This window comes from Neomonachus schauinslandi, chromosome 8 (assembly GCF_002201575.2).
Source record: "Neomonachus schauinslandi chromosome 8, ASM220157v2, whole genome shotgun sequence".
Taxonomy (NCBI): Eukaryota; Metazoa; Chordata; class Mammalia; order Carnivora; family Phocidae; genus Neomonachus; species Neomonachus schauinslandi.
Genome location: NC_058410.1, coordinates 141,942,668 through 141,963,308, shown reverse-complemented (window position 1 = coordinate 141,963,308; position 20,641 = coordinate 141,942,668). Strand labels below are relative to the sequence as shown.

Sequence of the window (20,641 nt, the reverse complement as noted above, 5' to 3'; positions counted from 1 at the left end):
TTGTTGTCGATGTGTTTCTTTGCTTTTGTTATTAATTGCCTTATATAATTGGCTGCTCCCATGTTAGGGGCATAGATATTTACAATTGTTAGATCTTCTTGTTGGATAGACCCTTTAAGTAGGATATAGTGTCCTTCCTCATCTCTTATTACAGTCTTTGGTTTAAAATCTAATTTGTCTGATATAAGGATTGCCACCCCAGCTTTCTTTTGGTGTCCATTAGCATGGTAAATGGTTTTCCACCCCCTCACTTTCAATCTGGGGGTGTGTTTGGGTCTAAAATGAGTCTCTTGCAGACAGCATATTGATGGGTCTTGTTTTTTAATCCAATCTGATAGCCTGTGTCTTTTGATTGGGGCATTTAGCCCATTTACATTCAGGGTAACTATTGAAAGATGAATTTAGTGCCATTGTATTGCCTGTAAGGTGACTGTTACTGTATATTGTCTGTGTTCTTTTCTGGTCTATGTTGCTTTTAGGCTCTCTCTTTGCTTAGAGGACCCCTTTCAAGATTTCTTGTAGGGCTGGTTTTGTGTTTGCAAATTCCTTTAGTTTTTGTTTGTCCTGGAAGCTTTTTATCTCTCCTTCTATTTTCAATGACAGCCTAGCTGGATATAGTATTCTTGGCTGCATATTTTTCTCATTTAGTGCTCTGAATATATCCTGCCAGTCCTTTCTGGCCTGCCAGGTCTCTGTGGATAGGTCTGGTGCCAATCTAATGTTTTTACCATTGTAGGTTACATATCTCTTCTCCCGAGCTGCTTCCAGGATTTTCTCTTTGTCTCTGAGACTCATAAGTTTTACTATTAGATGTCGGGGTGTTGACCTAATTTTACTGATTTTGAGAGGGGTTCTCTGTGCTCCCTGGATTTTGATGCCTGTTTCCTTCCCCAAATTAGGGAAGTTCTCTGCTATAATTTGCTCCATTATACCTTCTGCCCCTCTCTCTCTTTCTTCTTCTTCTGGGATCCCAATTATTCTAATGTTGTTTCGTCTTATGGTATCGCTTATCTCTCAAATTCTGCCCTCGTGATCCAGTAGTTGTTTATCTCTCTTTTTCTCAGCTTCTTTATTTTCCATCATTTGGTCTTCTATATTCTCTCTTCTGCCTCATTTATCCTAGCAGTTAGTGCCCCCATATTTGATTGCACCTCATTAATAGCCTTTTTGATTTCTACTTGGTTAGATTTTAGTTCTTTTACTTCTCCAGAAAGGGTTTCTCTAATAACGTCCATGCTTTTCTCAAGCCCAGCTAGTATCTTTAAAGTGATGATTCTGAACTCTAGATCCGACATTGTACTAATGTCCGTATTGAGTAGGTCCCTGGCAGTCGGTACTACCTCTTGTTCTTTTTGTTGAGGTGATTTTTTCTGTCTTGTCATTTTGTGCAGAGGAGAATAGATTAATGAGAGAACAAAATGCTAGCAGAGTAACAACGTCCCCAGAAAATATACTCTAAACAAATCAGAAAAGACCTGAAGCAGTAAGAAAAGAAAGGGAAAGAGAGAAAAAAGAAAAAGAAAAAGATAAAGATAAAAACAAACAAAAACAGAACAAAACAAAACAACAACAACAAAAAACCAGAATGTGATCAAATATGATCAGGCTGGTATATAGATCAGTGCCACACAGTAGATTTTGGGTGTATTTGGTCTGTTAGAAGAAAGTGCCTCCCAAAATTTTAAAGAAATAAAAACTTATATATGTACAAAAATAAGGGTTGATATGATGAAGGGATGGAATATGACTGTAAAGATGGAAATTATAAAAAATTTTATAAAAGGAATTGATAAGTTGTTTGAAAAAAGAAAGAAGAGGATATAAAAAAAAGAGAAAAAAAAAGGGAGAGAATGTGATCAGGCAAGGGAGTAGAAAAAAACCATACAATAGAGATTTAGGGTATATTTTGATCTGTTAGAAGAAATGACCTCAAAATTTTAAAGAGAGAACAACTTATATATATATGCCAAAAATACGGGTAACTACTATGAAGGGATAGAATATGACTCTAAAAATGAAAAATAAAAATGAAAAATAAAAATGTTTTTTTTAAAAAAGGGATTGATAAGATGTTGGTTGAAAAAGGAAAAAAGAAAAATTAAAAAAAAAAAAAGACAGTTAAAAAAAAAAGAACTTTGAAAGACTAAAGAATCATGGTAAAAAAGCCATGAATTCTATGTGCAGTATTCCCCTAGCGCTGGAGTTCTGCCATTCTCATTGATCGGTAAACTTGGTCTTGGCTGGCTGTTCTCGCTGATCTTCTGGGGGAGGGGCCTGTTGCCGTGGTTCCCAAATGTCTTTGCCGGAGGCGGAATTGCCCCGCCCTTGCCCGGTCCGGGCTAAGTAATCTGCTGGGGTTTGCTCTCCGGGGCTTTTGTTCCCTGCGAGCTTTCCGTACAGCTTTGGAGGCGGAGAGGGAAAATGGCGGCCTCCCAATCTCCGCCCCGGAGGAGCCGAGAACTCGGGGTCCCGCTTCTCAGTGAGCCCCCAGAGAAAAGCCGTCAGTCACTCCCGTCTCCCCCGTCTGGGGCCACACTCCGTGCTTACCCGGCCTGTGACTGATGGTTTCTATCTCTGGCACACAACCCTGTCTGGAGTCTCCAAACCCAGCAGATCCCTGCGTGCCCTCCCGCGCGGCTCCTCCCAGGGGAGGAAGGTGAGTCTCCCCAGATCTGCCGCTTGTTGGGTCCCTGCTGGAGGAGCAGGGGCCCGACTGTGCCACGGATCACGGTTTATGGCAACCCTGAGCTTAGAGCCCGCGCCTGGGCTCCGCCTCTGCAGCCGGCTTCCCTGCTCCGATCCCTGGGAGCTCTGCCACACTCAGGCACCCCCGGTCTTTCTGTGACCCCGAGGGTCCTGAGACCACACTGTCCCGGAGGGTTCCACCTCCCGCTTAGCCACCAGAGTGACGTCCCTCGGCGGAGCAGACTTTTAAAAGTTCCGATTCTGTGCTCCGCGGCTCTATCACTTGCCAGAAGCGGCCGCCGGAGGCCCCTCCCCCGCCGTCTATCCTCCCGAATATCGCCTCGGATTCACTTCTCCGCACGTCCTACCTTCCAGAAAGTGGTCGCTTTTCTGATGAGAGAGTTGTTGCTTTTCCTTTCTTCGATCTCCTGTTGAGTTTGTAGGTGTTCAGAATGGTTTGATCCCTATCCAGCTGAATTCCTGAGAGGAGACGACATCCAGGTCTCCTACTCCTCTGCCATCTTGCTCCGCCCCAAGCCGTCTAGTTTTAATAGCTGTATCTGAATCTTGCTTCCAACACTTACCGCCTGGGAACATCAGCGTACCTTCGTTGTCTGTACATAAAATACAGGTAGTGTCAGCAATTACTTTATAAAGTTGTTTTGGGCATCAAATGAGTTTCACATGTAATGTACTTAGAATAATGCCTGTCATATAATAAGCATCCGATAACTATTAGCTAATCATCATCATTATTAATATTGTCACTATTATTACTACCTTGCTCTAGGTAAATGCTGAAGAAAAAAAATGTTTCCTGACCAGATAATAAGCATTTCTACCCTATTCTAAAAGAGATATTTTCTTAGGTTTACCAATCTTTGTGTTTTATCTTTACTGCAAGTATGTGAAAACATTATATGATGAGATAAAAGTTAATTCTTACCTACTTAATGCAGTGGGAATACTTAAAAATTATAGGTTAATGAAAGATCACTTTATTTCTGTTTCCCCCTCCCCAAGATGAATAGAAGTAGATTATTGGGGAGCACCGGGGTGGATCAATCGGTTAAGTATCTAAGTCTTGATTTCAGCTCAGGTCCTGATCTGAGGGTCGTGAGTTCAAGATGCGTGTTGGGCTCCACCCTGGGCATGGAGTCTGCTTAAGATTCTCTCTCTCTCTCTCTATGTCTGTCCCTCCTCCTCATGCTCGTGCGCACATGCACGTGCGATCTCTCTCTTAAAAACAAAACAAAGCAAAACAAACCCCACCAGTAGATTATTGGTATTTCTCAATTATCAGTTAAGAAAGAAGCAAGGATAATTGACATATACCATTCCCTGAACTTTAGGAGCCAGAGTTATTCCTTTTGGAAGGAAACTATTAGATGATGAACTTCAATCATAGGCAAAAATGCTAGAGGAGAATGTTTTCTATCTTTGCAAGAGTACAGCATCCATAGATTTTTGTTATAATACAGACTAAATCTCTAAATGAAAGAGTGCAGATTCTGGTGGGTACCCGGTGAATATGTGTTGGATCAATGTTAAGTCTGAACGAGCAAAGTGCGGACTGATTTGTTTTGACCTGTCTTCATCCTTAAGAGTTTCATAATAAATAGTACTATTTTGTAGCTAATCTGCATATTTCCCATCATTAATTGAAGCTATTGGGGTCACTTTTTCCATTGATGGTTTGACGTTTTTTTGTTTCCCTTATTCTCTCAAATTTTGTACTAAGTCAATATGTAGTCACTTTATATCTGAATGTCTATATCAGTTGCCGATATGTGGACATATTTCTGGTTATATAGTTATCTTACGATGGAATTCAGTTGACTCACTTAAGTGGATTTATCTCAGGCTGTTTTAAATAAAACAGATTTGGAACATGATACATATTGCAGAGAAGAATATCTTGCGCAAAAATTTGTTTCTGTCTACTATTTATCAACAACAGTTCCTTGAATTACAGAGTTTATAGAGATATGCTGAATTGAGTATATTGTAACTTCCCATTGTATGTTAACCAAAGCGAAGTTACAGCTTTAGCAGGCCATCAATTCTGACAAAAATTTATCGTCCTCTCCAGAAATTACTGTGGAGCGAATATCAACACCTGCAATGCTAAGTGTTCAAGAAATCTCGCTTTGGTTGTCTCAAGGAAATAGAAGCATGCTATCTGTAAAATGCCAAAACAGTTAAATTGAAATGCTCCCACTCAGATTTAATGAACAATTCAGGCATATTGCCTGCACCAAATAGATGAGATGAAAAATCATCCAGTCCCTTTATTCAAATGACTGGTTTGTGCCAATGTGCTCACTTGCCCTGCGGGTCCCCTTCCCCTGAGTGAGGACTGCAGTTGACAGAATCTCCAGCACTGGTCTCAGGATTAGACTCATTTTAAAAGTGGTGATTCTGGCTTTATTCTTCCAGTAGTATTGGCATTGTTGAGCATATTATTTTAAAAAGCGTATCATTGCTAGCTGTTGAAAGTGTACATTGGAGTCTTAGATTCTCAAAGGGGTAATTTAGTAATAATTGGGATTAATAACCAGCTTTTGAAAACACAGTCTCTATTTTCATGTTTGAGCTAGGTATTTAATCCCGTAAGTATATGCCATGTATGTAATTTGGAAACAAATATGTAGAGAAATGTTTCAGTCTTCCATCTCAAGTTTTATGGACTGCAGATAGAGGTAGAAAATTTTAAATCCTGGTTTTTCCTCAGTCTTTGGGTTTTGAGATTCCTTGAATGAATTCTTAGTAGTTTTCTGGAGTTAAGGAGTCTTTTATTTCTCTGAGATGATTGTTAATGACCAAATCAGTTAGGCCTGCAGGTTGAAGGTGCCTTGTTTCCTGGGATGGGTGCTGCCTGGCCTCCCGCTAACCCTGACTCCCCGCAGACAGATTACCATTTAGACATTTTAGCTAAGGTTTAAACTCCAGGACATGTCTGCATAGCAAGAACAATTGGTATTTTCATGACATACAGTTCTAGTAACATTTGTGTTATCAAGATGAAGATGGTCTGCTTTGGTTTAACTCAGTCACGAGTGGCTGGGGGAGCAGTTTGAGTTTTTGCAAGAATGCTTGGATTTCATTAGACATGCTTGTGCACGGGGGACGTAGGTTTAGCTACAGCTTTATGGTGCGGACATCTGTGACAAGTTCATTGGAAGTCGGGAGTTAGAAAAGATGGGGTTTGACACCTGCCCACCCCCTCTTCGGCCCGTTCAGCCCTCCCTACCTTCATGGCCTCATGCCTCTGAGTTCAGTCTTACAAGTTTTCTCAGCTTCACAGCGAATCATCTTGGAAGACTGGTCCACACTCCTGTCTTCACTTCCTCACCACTGTTTCAAACCACACCCCAATATAATCTGATCTTCATGCTCTACTGAAATTGCTCTCACCTCGTTGACCAGATCACTGGGATGCCAAACTGGAGGGCACTTTTTATTTTTTTTTATTTGAAGATTTTATTTACTGATTTGAGAGAGAGAGTGAGCACGAGCAGGGGGAGGGGCAGAGGGAGAGGGAGAAGCAGACTCCCTGCTGAGCAGGGAGCCCAATGCGGGGCTCGATCCCAGGACGCTGAGATCATGACCTGAGCCGAAGGCAGATGCTGAACCGACTGAGCCACCCAGGTGCCCCTGGAGGACACTTATTATCTTATTTATTTATTTTTTTTTAAATTTAATTTAATTTAATTATGTTATGTTAGTCACCATACAATACATCATTAGTTTTTGATCTAGTGATCCATGAGTCGTTGTTTGCCTATTGGGGGATACTTTTTAATACTGATTGCTCCTTTGTCACTGCGGTCATCTTCTATTCTCATTGCAAGTTATTGTCCAGACCCATGACTTTCTTTACCAGCTGCATTCACATACTCCCCAAATCTATGTCCTCATCCTAGAACATTACCCTAGTCAACAGATCTATATCTCTAACCACTTACCTGACACATCTGTTGAGTTGCTTCCCCGGGGCCTCTAACTGGAACATCCAATTCAGAACTCATCATCTCCCTTCTGCCCCTCATCTTGGTAAATAGCTCTACTAACCATGGAGACCCCCCCGGGGCCAGAAACCTGAGAGTCCCCTGCGGCTCTTTCACCTCTCCCCTCCCCCATCTGGGGGGTCCTGGAGCCCTGGGAGTATAGCTTTGTGTCCCTGGTGTCCCTCTGCCCATCCCACTCCCACTGCCTTCACGTGGGAGCTACAAGTCAGGTGCAGATCATGGTCCCCCTGAGCAGGGCCTGTCCTGCTGTCACAATGGATGTGGGGGACCCATCCTTTCAGGCTTTACTTCCCATCCCATTCAAGCCTCTTGTTGCTTCCGTCTGACCCACATTCCGGGCTTCCCTTCCTACAGTCTCAGCCAGCCTTCTCACTCTGACCCGATACCTCCCACCGGGCAACCCCCCCACCCCAGCCCCTCGGGTTGCTCTTCATCATCTGTAAGACCAAGTTCAGAGTCTGTTCTATCAGACAAGTTTTTCCGAATCCTTTCCCACCCCCCACCCTCCCCAGCCCTGCAGTCCCTGCCTCTTGGGCTTTGCACACACTGATCTTTCTGTCTGGATGCCCTTCCTCTGCTCCCCAGGGACGAGTTCCATTCGTCTTTGGATTTGTGGCTTCTGTCTCTCAGAAGCTTTGACTGTCCCCCTGTCTGTTCCCCCTTTCCTGTGCACTCTCTCCAGACAGCTGTGCAGCCCTCACTACGCTTACTCTGTGCCGTTGATGTTCTCCTTCGATTCCCCAGCAGACAGAGAGCATCTTGATCATCTTTCTACGGCTGGCATCCAGCACATGCCTGAGCACGAGGAGGCTCGGTGGACATCGGCAAAATGAATGAACGAACGAATGAATGAACAAAAAGTTGAGGAATTTAATAGAACCCTGTATTTCTATTATGTGCAAGTACTCTGTTTGTTACCACAAGAAAATTCCTAGAGTAGAGTAGTAGTCTGAGGAGGGCTGGCTGTGTTACAGACTGGAACACACAGGTCGTTTGAAGGTAGTTGGACCAGCCAGAATTAAGAACAGGAACTGAGAATTTTAGGCCACTTGTTAAGTAACTTCAAGTCACTGGGGTATAAAGAGGAACAACTCAATTATTCTGATAAACTAAAACTAATTTGCAGTGGAATTTTTATAAGGTAACAAAATTAGAAAGGAAAAAGTAAAGCCCTATATTCTTATTGACTTAGGCAAACCTAATCGGAGGTACTTTATTATTCTTAGTCCCGTGTATCTGATACAGATTTTAGTCTATATAGGTTACAAAATGGTTAAGAGTCATGAATTCTACGTATTGTAAATGTGTGCTTCATTCTTTGTCCTCTGAATATTTCTGAGTTTGATGAAAATCATAAAACATCTGTATCCAAAAAAAAAAAAAAGATTAAAAAAGGAATGCAGGGATAAGAACAAAATTGCCCGTGATCTGGGCAAATCAGTGATAATCATCCTACTTCTAAGTTCTGTCTACACTTGGAAAATTTTGTTGCCCCCATTTCAAGTCAAGGTAAAATAACCATCGCGGTTAAGATCAAGTCTATGCAGGCTTCACAGTCAGATTTAAACCTCAGTTGTGTCACAGGTGATATTCAATACCCTGCAGTGGGAGTCAGGGAATAGAAAGAAACCACACATAAACCACGGCCGAGAAAACTCAGCCTATAGAAGCATATGGATAAAGGTGTTTCCCTGTAATATTCTAAATTGCCAAAGAAAAATATCACTTGTGATATTCCCGTTTCTGGAAAGAGTTTCCATTTGGGTTTGTGGGACATAATGAAACACATGGAGAAGATCAGTGATTAAAAAACATTTGGGTTTTATTTCTGTACTGCCTCAGACACGCTCAGAGTATTCGCTGTCACGTGCTCTGATTCTTCCTAACGATAATATCCTTCAACGCCGAGGAGCGGTGTGAGGAGGATATTGTGTAAGTCGTACAAGGATCAGGGGAGGGTCGGCCAATATCCTCTCATAAGGAAGCGTTATTACATGTGGATGCCTTCTTCCGCCCTGCCTCCCTGCTTGCTGAACGTTATGGGGGCTGCCTCACATGGGGTCAGCTTTTGGGAAGTGCTTCCTTTAAATTTCAATAAGATATGATGACGGTAATCTCTATCTACGGAGAGTTATGTATTAGAAATTGGATATATTTCACATGCGAATGTATTCCCATTAACATTAGCTAATGAAAATAATTTTTATGTCACCTTCTTACCCATTTAATTTTAATTCTGTCTCTGGTGACTGATGTGACACATAGATAGGGTGCATAGTTTTTCTTGCAAATAGACCTATATATATATTTTTTTCTTCCTAGAATATTATTTTATACACTGAGAGCTATAAACTTGTTTCCCCACATTTTTCCTCTAACTGGGTTTAATGAGCTATATTTTAAAATTAACATTTTGTTTCTAATTTACCATTTCTTTATGAGGCAGTCTCGGTAGTAAATCATAGTAAGATGTTTATAGTCACATTAAACTTTTCTTGCTTACATGTGGAGCTTCCACTTAATAGATATCTCATATTTCCAGAGAGTACTCAGAACTGGGCATTGTCCTGTGATTTTTCTTCTTATTTGTCCTGATAAGTTCCCACTGATTTCAAAACATGGAACTCATCAAAATATGGCTTACAATACTATTTAAAAACGATTGTTAATAGTTGTAGTGAGGAGGTATGCTTTCAATGAGGTGGTTGGGCTTTAATGTTAATTATCACCAATTCCATGCACCGGCCATTCATTATCTGGTAACTTTTCTTACTCGAGGACGTCCGAGTCCTGTGACATTACTAGACTGAGCTATGGATGCCCCGAGACTGGGAACCCTTTCGTTTCCGCCCCTCTAGCTGAAGAGGCTAAAGAAGCATGAGCGTCTGTTTTCCCTTTCTGCGGGGAAACAGATTCCTATTTATGAGAAACTCCACAGTAATGCTGCGAGCACTCCACCTTAGCAGCTCTGCTTTCATTTTTTTTTTTTTAGGCAATAAAATTCATAAGGGGTAAGTGAAAAATAATTGAGGAGCATTTTTATTTTTACTAGCATGTTTGCTATTACTTTACGGCGTAATATACCCTAAAGTGTCTACTCACGAGTCAGACAAGAAAGATTAGAGCTGCATTTGGGTGGATGTGCATCCAAGCATTGAATTTGATCCTTAGTAGAATAATTGAATGAGAGCAGTTTTGTGCATCAAATTTATCCCTGCTCTTTAGTTTGTTAGCAAATGGCTTTTTTTTTTAAAGATTTTATTTATTTATTTGAGAGAGAGAGAATGAGATAGAGAGAGCATGAGAGGGGGGAGGGTCAGAGGGAGAAGCAGACTTCCTGCTGAGCAGGGAGCCCGATGCGCGACTCGATCCAGGGACTCCAGGATCATGACCTGAGCCGAAGGCAGTCACTTAACCAACTGAGCCACCCAGGCGCCCCAGCAAATGGCTTTTATTACAAAGGTTTCGGGGTAGGGGGAAACGTTAAAAAAATGGAATCCCTTTCCTGCTGGCAGATGGGGGGTGGTGTCTGGGGGCGGTGGTGGTTGGTTTCTGCACCTCGTAAGGGAGTGAGAAGGAGAAGTAACAACAGAGGAAGAAAACAAAAGCCGGTGGACTTGCACGCTTTTTCGGACCACGGCCTGAATGGCAGACGCATGGTGTATTAATTTCCTGTTACTGTGGTAACAACTTACCACAAACGGGGCGGCTTGAAACAACGTACAGATTCATTACGGCACGGTCCTGGAGGTCAGAATCCCGACATGGTCCTCACTGGCTTGTAAGCGGAGTGTTGGCAGGGCTTTGTTCCTTCTTGAGTCCGTAAGGGGGGAAATTTGCATCCTTGCCATTTTCAGTTTTCTAAGGTTGTCTGCAATTCTCTGGCTTATGGTCCCCTCCCTCTTCAAAGCCAGCAGTGACCAGGCAAGTCTTTTTCACACTGTGTCACGGGCCTCTGATTCTCCTGCCTCTCTCTTTCATTTATGATGACCTGTGTGATTACACTGGGTCCACAAGGCTAACCCAGGATCATCTCAGGGTCAGCTGATTAGCAACGGTAATTCCATCTGCAACCTTAATTCACCTCTGCCATGCAATGCAACATATTCACGGTTTCTGAGGTTAGGACGTGGACATCTTTGGGGGGCTATTATCTTAGCTACCACAGCATAGCGTACACAGTCGATCCCTGTGTAGGTGGTACCCCAACCTTCTTTCTCTTCAACCTCCATATCCCCTTCCTCATCCAAGGCTATAGTGCAGCGTAGGGCCTGATGGGGCATCAACCCCGTAACAGCACGAGGAATTAATGGGCTGGGCTCGTGGCTTTTAAGTGGTATGCTCCTTCTATTTCATCTCTGTGCAGCAGACGTTTCTGAGTGCCTGCTCTTCATTCTCTGAACAAATACCTTTTGAACACCTACGTGCTGAGCTCTATTACGTGCTGGGGATAAGCACTGAACAATATGGGCATGCTACCTGCGCTCTTGGAGCTTATGGTTTGGTGGAGATTGACAAACACTGAAACACCAAATAAATAGGAAAAGTATCAGCTCATAATAAATGCTAGGCAGAGGATTAAAAACAGCAGTATGAATGATGGGGTGGCTACTGGAATAGGGAGGAGGACGGTTTCTGAGATCTGAATGGCAAGGAGCAGCCAATCATGTGAAAAAAGGGGAAAGAATATTCCAGGCAGAGGGCATAAGAAGTACAAAGGCAGGAATGAGTTTTCTGTTGGAGAAACAGAATGTGGCTGGAGTGTAATGGGCAAAGGGAGAGTGGTATGAAGTGTGTGCCAAGAGGGGGTAAGTGCCTGATCACACCCTTGTAAGCCATGGTACAGACCTTGGATTCTTTGCTTGAGGGAAAGACATTAGAGAGTTTCTAAATAGTCTTTCTCATTTATTGAGATCACTTGGCTGTTTTGTGGAGGATGAATTACAGGATAGCAAGAGTGAAGAAGAGAGACACTGATGTGTAAGCTTTGCAATGAATGGCCCATCCTGCAGAGAATGGTGATTAGACCAAGTTGATAGTGGACGCAGAAATTATATTCCCAGATTTGGCATATATATATATATATTTTTTAAAGATTTTATTTATTTATTTCAGAGAGAGAGAATGAGAGAGAGCACATGAGAGGGGGGAGGGGCAGAGGGAGAAGCAGACTCCCTGCCGAGCAGGGAGCCCGATGCGGGACTCGATCCCGGGACTCCAGGATCATGACCTGAACCGAAGGCAGTAGCTTAACCAACTGAGCCACTCAGGCGCCCAAGATTTGGCATATATTTAAAAGGAAATTGAATTGGCAAGACAACAATGGAATGGATGCAAGGAGTGAGAGCAATATGGAAGTGAGGATAATTCCCAGATTTGGGGATTAAGGGGTACTGCCATTTCCTGGGGTGGGGAAGAGAGATGATGAGCAGTTGGTGGTGGTGGTGGGGGGGAGGACCAGATTTCTGTTTTGACCATATTAAGGTTGAGATGCCCATTTGATATCAAAGGTGAGATGTCAAGTTAGACAACTGGTTATATAAGTTTTGGGATCTCTGAGGAGGCTGATCTAGGTTAGAGAGTCATTGGCATATGGCTGGTGTTCAAACCATGATCTTGATGAGACCGTCCAAGGAGAGAAGTAGACCCACGATGCAGCTCCGGGTGGTCCAGCACTTAGAAGGTGAACAAGAGGAGCTTGGGTTGGCCAGGGAGGCAGCAGCCGGTGGTGCTGCCAGAGCGTGAAGAGCTGAACGGAGAAATGGAGAGCTACAGATGGACTGATCTACAGACGGACTCCAGCAGGCAGCCACATGGGGACGAGGGTGAAAGGAGTAAACCAGAGGTTGAGGACGCAGGCATGAGATGGGAGCGAGCACCGTGGACTCTGAAGGTGGGCTGTGACGGAAGTGCCTGCACAGGATGAAGGGGATGTGTGCTAAAGTGGAGTTGGTGTTGTCCGTGGCATTGAGATGCTGAAGTACTCAGGCCACGGTGTGGAATGGCTCATCGCCTGGGTACTGCAACTACTCAGGTGGTGGATACAGGATGGAGAGGGACAGATGGGCGAGGCTTCCTGCAAAATGAGACACTCAGAGGAGAGACTGAGGATTTATAGGAGATTAATCATATCAACGAAAGTTGTATCAAAACCAGGATGTCCGTAGGCTCAGGGGAAGTTTTGGAAGAGCAAATTCAATACTTGGCGGAGTGCACAGGGGCAGGGTGGGAGGGGCGTGGAGCAGGAAGAGATGAAACCACGAACTTGTCTTTCCACTTAAATTTCAATGAGCATTTATTGAGGACTTACTGTGGGGAGTGCACTGTGCTTATTCTTGGGAAACAAGGGCCCACAGGGCAGGAAAGGAGCTACAGGGCAGGTACGTGGAAAGATAAATAGCCCAAGTGTCTGTGAGTTTTCCAGAAGCTGCTAAGGTTGTCGAGAGCAACCCTTTCAGATTTTCCAGAGTGATTTTTTATATGGTGGATCTTGATACATATTTACCCATCAATCAAATGAATGAAATCTACCTATTCATTTAAAAACAATGCTTCGGGAGATGAACCGTGAGAGACTATGGACCCTGAGAAACAAACTGAGGGTTCTAGAGGGGAGGGGGGTGGGGGGATGCGTTAGCCTGGTGATGGGTATTGAGGAGGGCACGTTCTGCATGGAGCACTGGGTGCAATGCACAAACAATGAATCATGGAACACTACATCAAAAACTAATGATGTAATGTATGGTGATTAACATAACATAATTAAAAAAAAAACAATCTTTCATTGTTCAGTATCGTCATTAATTACAATGTGGTACCACCACACCCAGCAACTTACTGTGTGTTCAGGTAACATTTCATGATATGGGAAATGCTCAGGAAGTGATTTTAAAGTCAAAAAACACTTAAAAATTATATATACAATAAGATCCCACTTTTATGAGTGTGTGTGTGTGTGTGTGTGTGTGTAAGGGAGAAAGAGAGGGAGAAAAAGAAAAAGGCAGGGAGAGAGAGTCTGTTGTCAAATTATTAGTGGTGGTTATCTCTGGGTCATGAGGTTAGAAGGATGTTTGTTTTCTTCATTTCCCAAGCTTTCTAAAATGCATACGTATTATATAAACAATGTATCATCAATACATGCTGTGTAAAAATATTTTTCCTCTAGAAATTTGTATTTCTCTATTTTTAATTTTATGACATGTATAATAAACATTAAAATCCTAGCAGGCTTTCTCCCATCACAGAGTAATTTCCTGGCTGTTCTTCCCTTTTTTTTTTCCCACCATTTATTCCTGTGAATTCCCTTCTGACCTTCCCTTCTTGCCCCGTGCCCCTGAAGGAGATGGCTCCCACACCAGTTCACTGACGAACAAGACTCTCCACCCACACTGCAGACAGACACGTTCATCTCTCCGTTCTCTCTGTCGCCGTACACAACGTTGAGTTTTGTTGATGTGCCCTTTGCCTTTTATATCCTGTGGCTGCCATTTTCCATGCCAGTGCCCTTTCAATCTTATTTTGTTTGTTGTTATTGGTTTTATTTTTCTTTTCCTGTGAAATGTTTATTCTAAAACACATCTGCAAGTCATTCATAGCTCTGGTTGGATCAAATTAAGCATTCCATTGGATGTGAGTATTTAAGAATGTATTCCTTTCGTATCTGTAGGTTTCTCTTGGTAGTGTCTTTGAAAGCAAGTGTAACACTTGGATGCCCAAATGTCATCCGAAAATGTCATGTACTCAGGTCATAACTAGAGCGCAACATCTTTCACTGAAGGTTGACTCAAGGGACATTTTGGGGACGAGTATGATTACTGTCTTCTAAGGTAATCTGGAAGGTAGCAATGAATGTCAAACACGCTTAATTTTCCTTTTAAAACTACACTGGAGATAACATTTGATAAATTGTGGAGCCTTTTTTTGAAATTTGCCTCTGCATGTTCTCAAGGTTATGAACTCCACATGTGACTAAGGCAGAATTTATTTGTATAGTTTCTGCCATTGTTTTCTTGAGTTCCAAGTTCCCCAGAGTTTGATGGAGAGACCACGAGCTTACCGTGTATCTATCTGTTGACTCCCAATTTTGTAGACTTGATTACTCCCTTTCACTTTTCCTGCTTTATGACAGAATAATTGTGAGCCATTTTCCTAGCCCCTTGAAGTGGCCTTCCCTGCACCCTTGCTAGGTCAAAGATGGCTTTGTTGAGTGCGTAACCAAAACACTGTGTATTTCTTTCTACATCCATGAGGCCGTCAGCACATTTTCTATTTCGCTTTCTATATTCTTTCTTCTGATGTTGCTGAGGTTTTGGCTGAGATTTCATTGTGGATTCACGTCCTCAGTTGTAAGACAAGACCAAGTCAGGACATAATCCTTGGAAACGCTGCATGGGCCATGTCTTTGGAGAGGATTAGCGCTAGCGATAATCCAAAATAGTTGCCAATGCTGACATGCTCATTTGGTGATGATTTTGTAGGGATTCCCTATGTATATTTTCAGTTTTGATATACATGTAAGATGATTTAACTGAGAAAACTCTAGTGAATGAAAAATTACTCTGGATTGCTTAAGCATACAAGAGCTGAAGGAAAGAAGGGGTCATTGGGTGGAAAGACTTTGTTGGATGATAGGAAGAACCAGTCTGGGATTAAATGATTGATGTAGATAATCCTCAAAATGAGTTAATCCATGTGAATTAATCTAGCGTGTATAATCAGCTTTGAGGGCAGCTCTGTTGTCCCTGCTTTTTAAAAAGGAGAATAGAGAAGCTAATATCCAGTCAAGTTACAAAAAAGTAATTAAAAAGGAAAATGGTTTCTCTAGGAGAAACAAGAAGGGCTTGAGTTTGGTTATATTTCCTCTCTCCTTCTCTCCTTCCCTCCCTTTTTCACTTGGCTATATCTTCTGAGTGCCCATGGTGCTCTGCTCCAGCCCTTACCTGTTCTAGCATTTCCTCCAGGGGAATACCTTACTGGGGGTGTGTATACATCTCCAAATATACACTCATTGGTCTGTAAGCAACCTGAGCGACATCTCATGTATGTCTTCGGTGGCCACATGGACTCACATGGCGCCTTACATGTACTCGATCCTCCATGAATGTAAAGGGATGTTTTCCATTTAATCATAAATAATGAGTGACTTTTATAACTTTAACAATATGAAGTGTTATTATGTGACACATGTCAGATAATTGTGCTCTGGGAAACAAGCTTCCAGTGGAGAAATAGAGGAGGTTTTAAGATAAAAGATGAAACCATATTTTCTAGACTGCAGGGGGAGTCCTGTAATAGATTACCAGAGAAGGAGGTGAAATCTCCATCCCTGGAGATCCTTAAAAATTGGGCAGAGGAAACATCTGTGAGAAGGACGGAAGCCTTAAGCCTATTTTGGGGCACACAGATAGAATGACAAACGATTCTGTGATGCTTTGATGACTTGGCCTGGAGGAGAGAAGACTGAGGGGAAACAGGAAAACTTCTTTGGATACGGAAAACAGCTATCGTTGCTTTCCGTGGGAAAACAAGTCACGGAGCTTAACCTAAAGCCTTAGAGATTTAGGTTACATTTTACGGTTAAGGATTTTTGAGACCTAGGTTGTGAAAATCCTGTGGAAATCTGCAAACTAAAAGATTGATTTGTGTGAGACCCAGAATCAGTGATTCTATTGCAGGAAAAAAAAATATATATAATTTACTATTGCTCCAAATAGAGAGAATTATGCCAAGTCGCTATATTCAGTGCCCGGCATTCCCATGGGAAAGAAGAACATCTAAAACTAGTATTTTTAGGCAACAGGCATCATCACTGTTTTGTGGATAGGAGTGGGGAGCAGATAACAGGTGTGAGGTCCTTTCTATCTAAATACCTGTACAGGGTTGTGTTACTAGATCAGCAGCCAGAGGGTGAGGAGGAGTCTGGGACACAGCTCTGCTCTGCTGGGTCAGCCTTGTCTTCACCACTGACCCTCTTCCCTGTGAAAGTGCAGAAGTTGTGTGTGTGTGTGTGTGTGTTGGGGGGGAGGGGGTGGAGGGCTGCAAAACCCCCATCAGTACAAAGGGAGGCAAAGTACCTATTAAGAAGCATTATCTTCATTAGGTATTTGATTGCAGTTTCAATGTTCAGCCACATGATGTCACCGTTGGATTTTGATTTTCACTGTGCATTTGTCTCCAGTAACAGATGAAGGCGTTTTCAAAGCTGGAGCAGAGAGGTCTGAGACACGGGGGGCAGCAGAAGTCCAAGAAGATGAAGACACTCAAGTTGAGATCCCAGTTGACCAGGTAGTCGCCATGTTTTTAAAAATATGCATAAACTAATGACCACTTTTTTCTTTCAAGTTTTGTGTTATCTGCTCCAGGCTGTTCCTACGAGTAGGCTGGTTAGACCCTCTCAGGTACTGGGTGGTCGAATGGCCCACAACACACCCTCAGGTCTTCCTAGTAGTCCTACAAAGGATAGCCAGTTGAGTTGTCTTTTTTTAATTTTAATTTTTTTAATAATGTTGATGTAACTTTAATAAATAGCATTGAAGAATAAGGTGGATTGGGTAAGCCGTGAGATGCAAAGAGGGAGAAAGTTTGATACAGAAAAAGCATATTGGCTGGGGGTTTTTATCTAGAAAAAAAGTCCTCCATTCAGAAAAGAATTTTTTTTTTTTTAAAAGCTGTGCTATTCTATCCTTTAGGGTCCTTGAAATTGGTGTGGTTGGAATTTATTTTTCATAGAAGAATTGCTTATACAAGTACAATGCGCGTTACTTGCTGTGTGTGTATTGATTTTCTTTTTCGGCCAACAGAACACGATACTTGTAGGAGAGAGAGAATGAGAGTGAGTGTGTGAGTATGTGTGTGTGTGTCCATGTGCTTATAGAAGGGATGAAGTAGTGCTAGGGTTGGTTAAATGATGCAAGAAATAAGTCAGTTAGGCTTTTTAATACAGCTCAGCCGGGTTTCTTACATTTCTAGATGGAGGATTGGCATCAAGGTGGGGAGGAGGATGTCATAACCTCAGGCTCAAGGGAATGAGAAGTCACTAGGCATTGTCACTTGTCCTCTATTATGTGAGATTTCCCTTACAGAAAGCAAATTTCACAATCCAGCAAGTTCCATAGATGATCTTCTCAGTTGTATTTGTCTTTAACAGTGTGGCAGTGAAATTGCTGCTTGATTATTCTACAGGCATTTCCCATAAGCATCGCCTTCCTGATGAAAAGCGTCATGTGTTAAAAATCACACAGATTTCAAAAATCCAATTTATTACCCAGGATTAGCCACAACTAATAATTTTTCATAAACTCCAGTTATAGGTACTTTTTTTTTCCTGAGGGAAAATGGAATTTTAAGTCTCCTGTGAAAGCTGCAATTAAATGTTATATTTGAAGACAAAGAAGAGTAATCATCATGGATGTACAGCCCCGAAGAGCTGCCCAACACAAGACGAATTTATTCCACAGTCAGAAGGCCAGATGATATCAGGACAGAATCAGACCGCGATTGCCAAAAGAGAAATCTCTTTGTTAATCACTTAACAAGTTTCAAAACCTGTGATAGGGGTTTCGTTACTTGTAAGTTTTGTGTCACAGGAAGGGGAGCTGATAGAAGGAAGGAGCTAGTCTCTGATGCGACCTGAACAGCCTTGGCTGAGTGTTTGCCGAGCTCCATTTCTCATTTGACTGGAGAGGGTTAGCTTATTAACATGCGAGCGTGCAGAGACTGGGTAAACAGACTGGCGAAAGCTGGGCAATGTCAGCACACTGATGTCACTTCAAAGGAAATGAAACCCAGTAACAAAAGGTCAGAACGCCTTTCTTCCTTGCCCCCGTTGGTAATAGGGCAGGAATTGGCTGGTGCACGTGGTTGGCGAGAGATACTTACGGGGTCCGGTGTCAGGGTCATTCTCTCTGTGGCCTGCTGACCTTCTGTTCCCTATCCTCACCTTCTTCTGTTCCCTATCCTCAGCAGCTGTGTTATCGATACTGTGAAGAACCAAGTGAGGGTGTGGAGAAGTTAGCGTAAAGCTCCATGATAGTTAGGAACAGCTCTGTGGATGTACTCTCGTGGTGTTCTTCATGAAGCAGTAGGTACTCTTTACTAAGTACCTCCCAAGTGCCAGGCACCTTACTAGGTACTTTTATCTCATATGATTGTGATGACAGCCCTGAAACACAGGTCTTATCACCCTTGCATTATGTAGAGAAAGAAAGTGAGCTCACGTAGGTGGACTTGCTTGTCCAAGCTTGTACCATTATATAGAGAAGTTTGTATTTGAATGCAAGTCTGTCCAATTTCAAATTGTATGAGTGATCTGTGGAGAGAGTATTAAATGCAAAAAATAAAAACAAAAACCCCAAGCCCCAAAAAGCCAATTATTAGCTTAAGGAAGGAAAAAAATTCCTGCACAGGAAAGGAAATGTAGTCATCATATACTATTTGGCTCAGCTATGAACGATACTTACATACACACCCTTTCGGGCCATACCTAGTTAATTTCTTTGGACTGATTCCCTATCATCTAAATGGCTCATGTTATAATTTTAGCCAAAGGGCCACGGGCAAGGGCGTGTGTGTGTGTGTGTGTGTGTGTGTGCAAATATCATGTGTAATCGGCCAAGTAATGTATCCATGCCTGAATAGCAGATCAAGTTTTAGAAGTAAAAATTGCCGGGAGCCAATTCTCCATGGATCTCTTGTGTTTCTGCATATCTTATGAGCAGAGGGACAGATTGCCTTTGTTCTGGACTATCTTGTCTTTTCTGGTTTTTTTTTTTTTTGCTTTGGACTATCTTTTGAATAAGCTCGGAAGACAGACCTAGTGACTTCCTCCGGAACAATCATTCTCAACTCGGGGCAGCCTTGCCTCTGAGGGATGTTTGGCCATTTCTGGGGACATTCTGTGATTGTTATAACTGAGGGAGTACTCCTGGCGGCTGGTGGGAAGCGGACAGGGATGCTACAGAATATCCGGTAATGCAACGATAGCCCTCGCAGCAAAAAGTTGTTCAGCCCAAAATGTTAATAGGACTGAGATGAGAACCCTTGGCATGGAGAAAAGGCCAGGTTTGTTTATTGTCCAGTGTCATAAGGATAATGTCTTCCTGTGGTGCAGGGCCAGCTAGGTTTAGTATCTGTTATAAAAGATACGGTGCCATCAAGCTGTATGCTCAAAACCAGTCAAAATTGGGGGCGCCTGGGTGGTGCAGTCGGTTAAGCGTCCAACTCTTGGTGTCTGCTCCGGTCGTGATCTCAGGGTCGGGGGATCGAGCCCTGTGTCAGTCTCGTGGAGTCCGCTTAAGACTCTCTCCTCCTCCCTCTGCCCTTCTCACCCCTGCACGCATGCATTCTCTCCCTCTAAAATAAATGAACAAATACAAAAAAGAAATTAGTCAAAATTGTAAATGTTATGTGTATTTTAGCACAATAAAAGTATTCGGAAAAAGAAGATTGGGTCCTTTCCCTGGATTGTAAGCTGCTATTTGTATCTCCTGGCCCCCCTTCCCATTGCCCTGTGGGAACGGGGCCTCGGGGAGTGGGTGCCCGCGGTGATACTCTGGCTTCCGCTATTGTGAGCAATGAAGTTCTTTGTCTCTCACCCAGGAGTCTTATGTTTTCTGCCACGTCTCTGAAATCACGGCAGGCTAATGAGTAAGCTTGTAAGTAGGGTAAAATTTCAGACCTTCCAGAGTCCTTGCCTCTACTGCACGGTGTTGGTGTGTTTAAGTATGTAAATGCGGACTCATTCCAGCCAAGAACATGGCTGAACTCTGTCCCAACGTTCAGACTCTTGTCATTTTTTTTTTTTTAAAGATTTTATTTATTTGAGAGAGAATGAGAGAGAGAGCACATGAGAGGGAGGAGGGTCAGAGGGAGAAGCAGACTCCCTGCCGAGCAGGGAGCCCGATGCGGGACTCGATCCAGGGACTCCA

The 20,641-nt window shown here is 42.7% G+C and overlaps 1 protein-coding gene across 1 annotated transcript in view; it reads left to right on the top strand.

Annotated features, from left to right (window-relative positions):
- Positions 1 to 20,641, top strand: part of DCDC2 (doublecortin domain containing 2) — a 150,579-nt gene that overhangs the window by 111,006 nt on the left and 18,932 nt on the right. Inside the window, exon 8 of the mRNA XM_021697057.1 lies at positions 16,900 to 17,000. Within this exon, the coding sequence (XP_021552732.1) occupies positions 16,900 to 17,000 (101 nt within the window). The remainder of the gene's footprint in view (positions 1 to 16,899; positions 17,001 to 20,641) is intronic.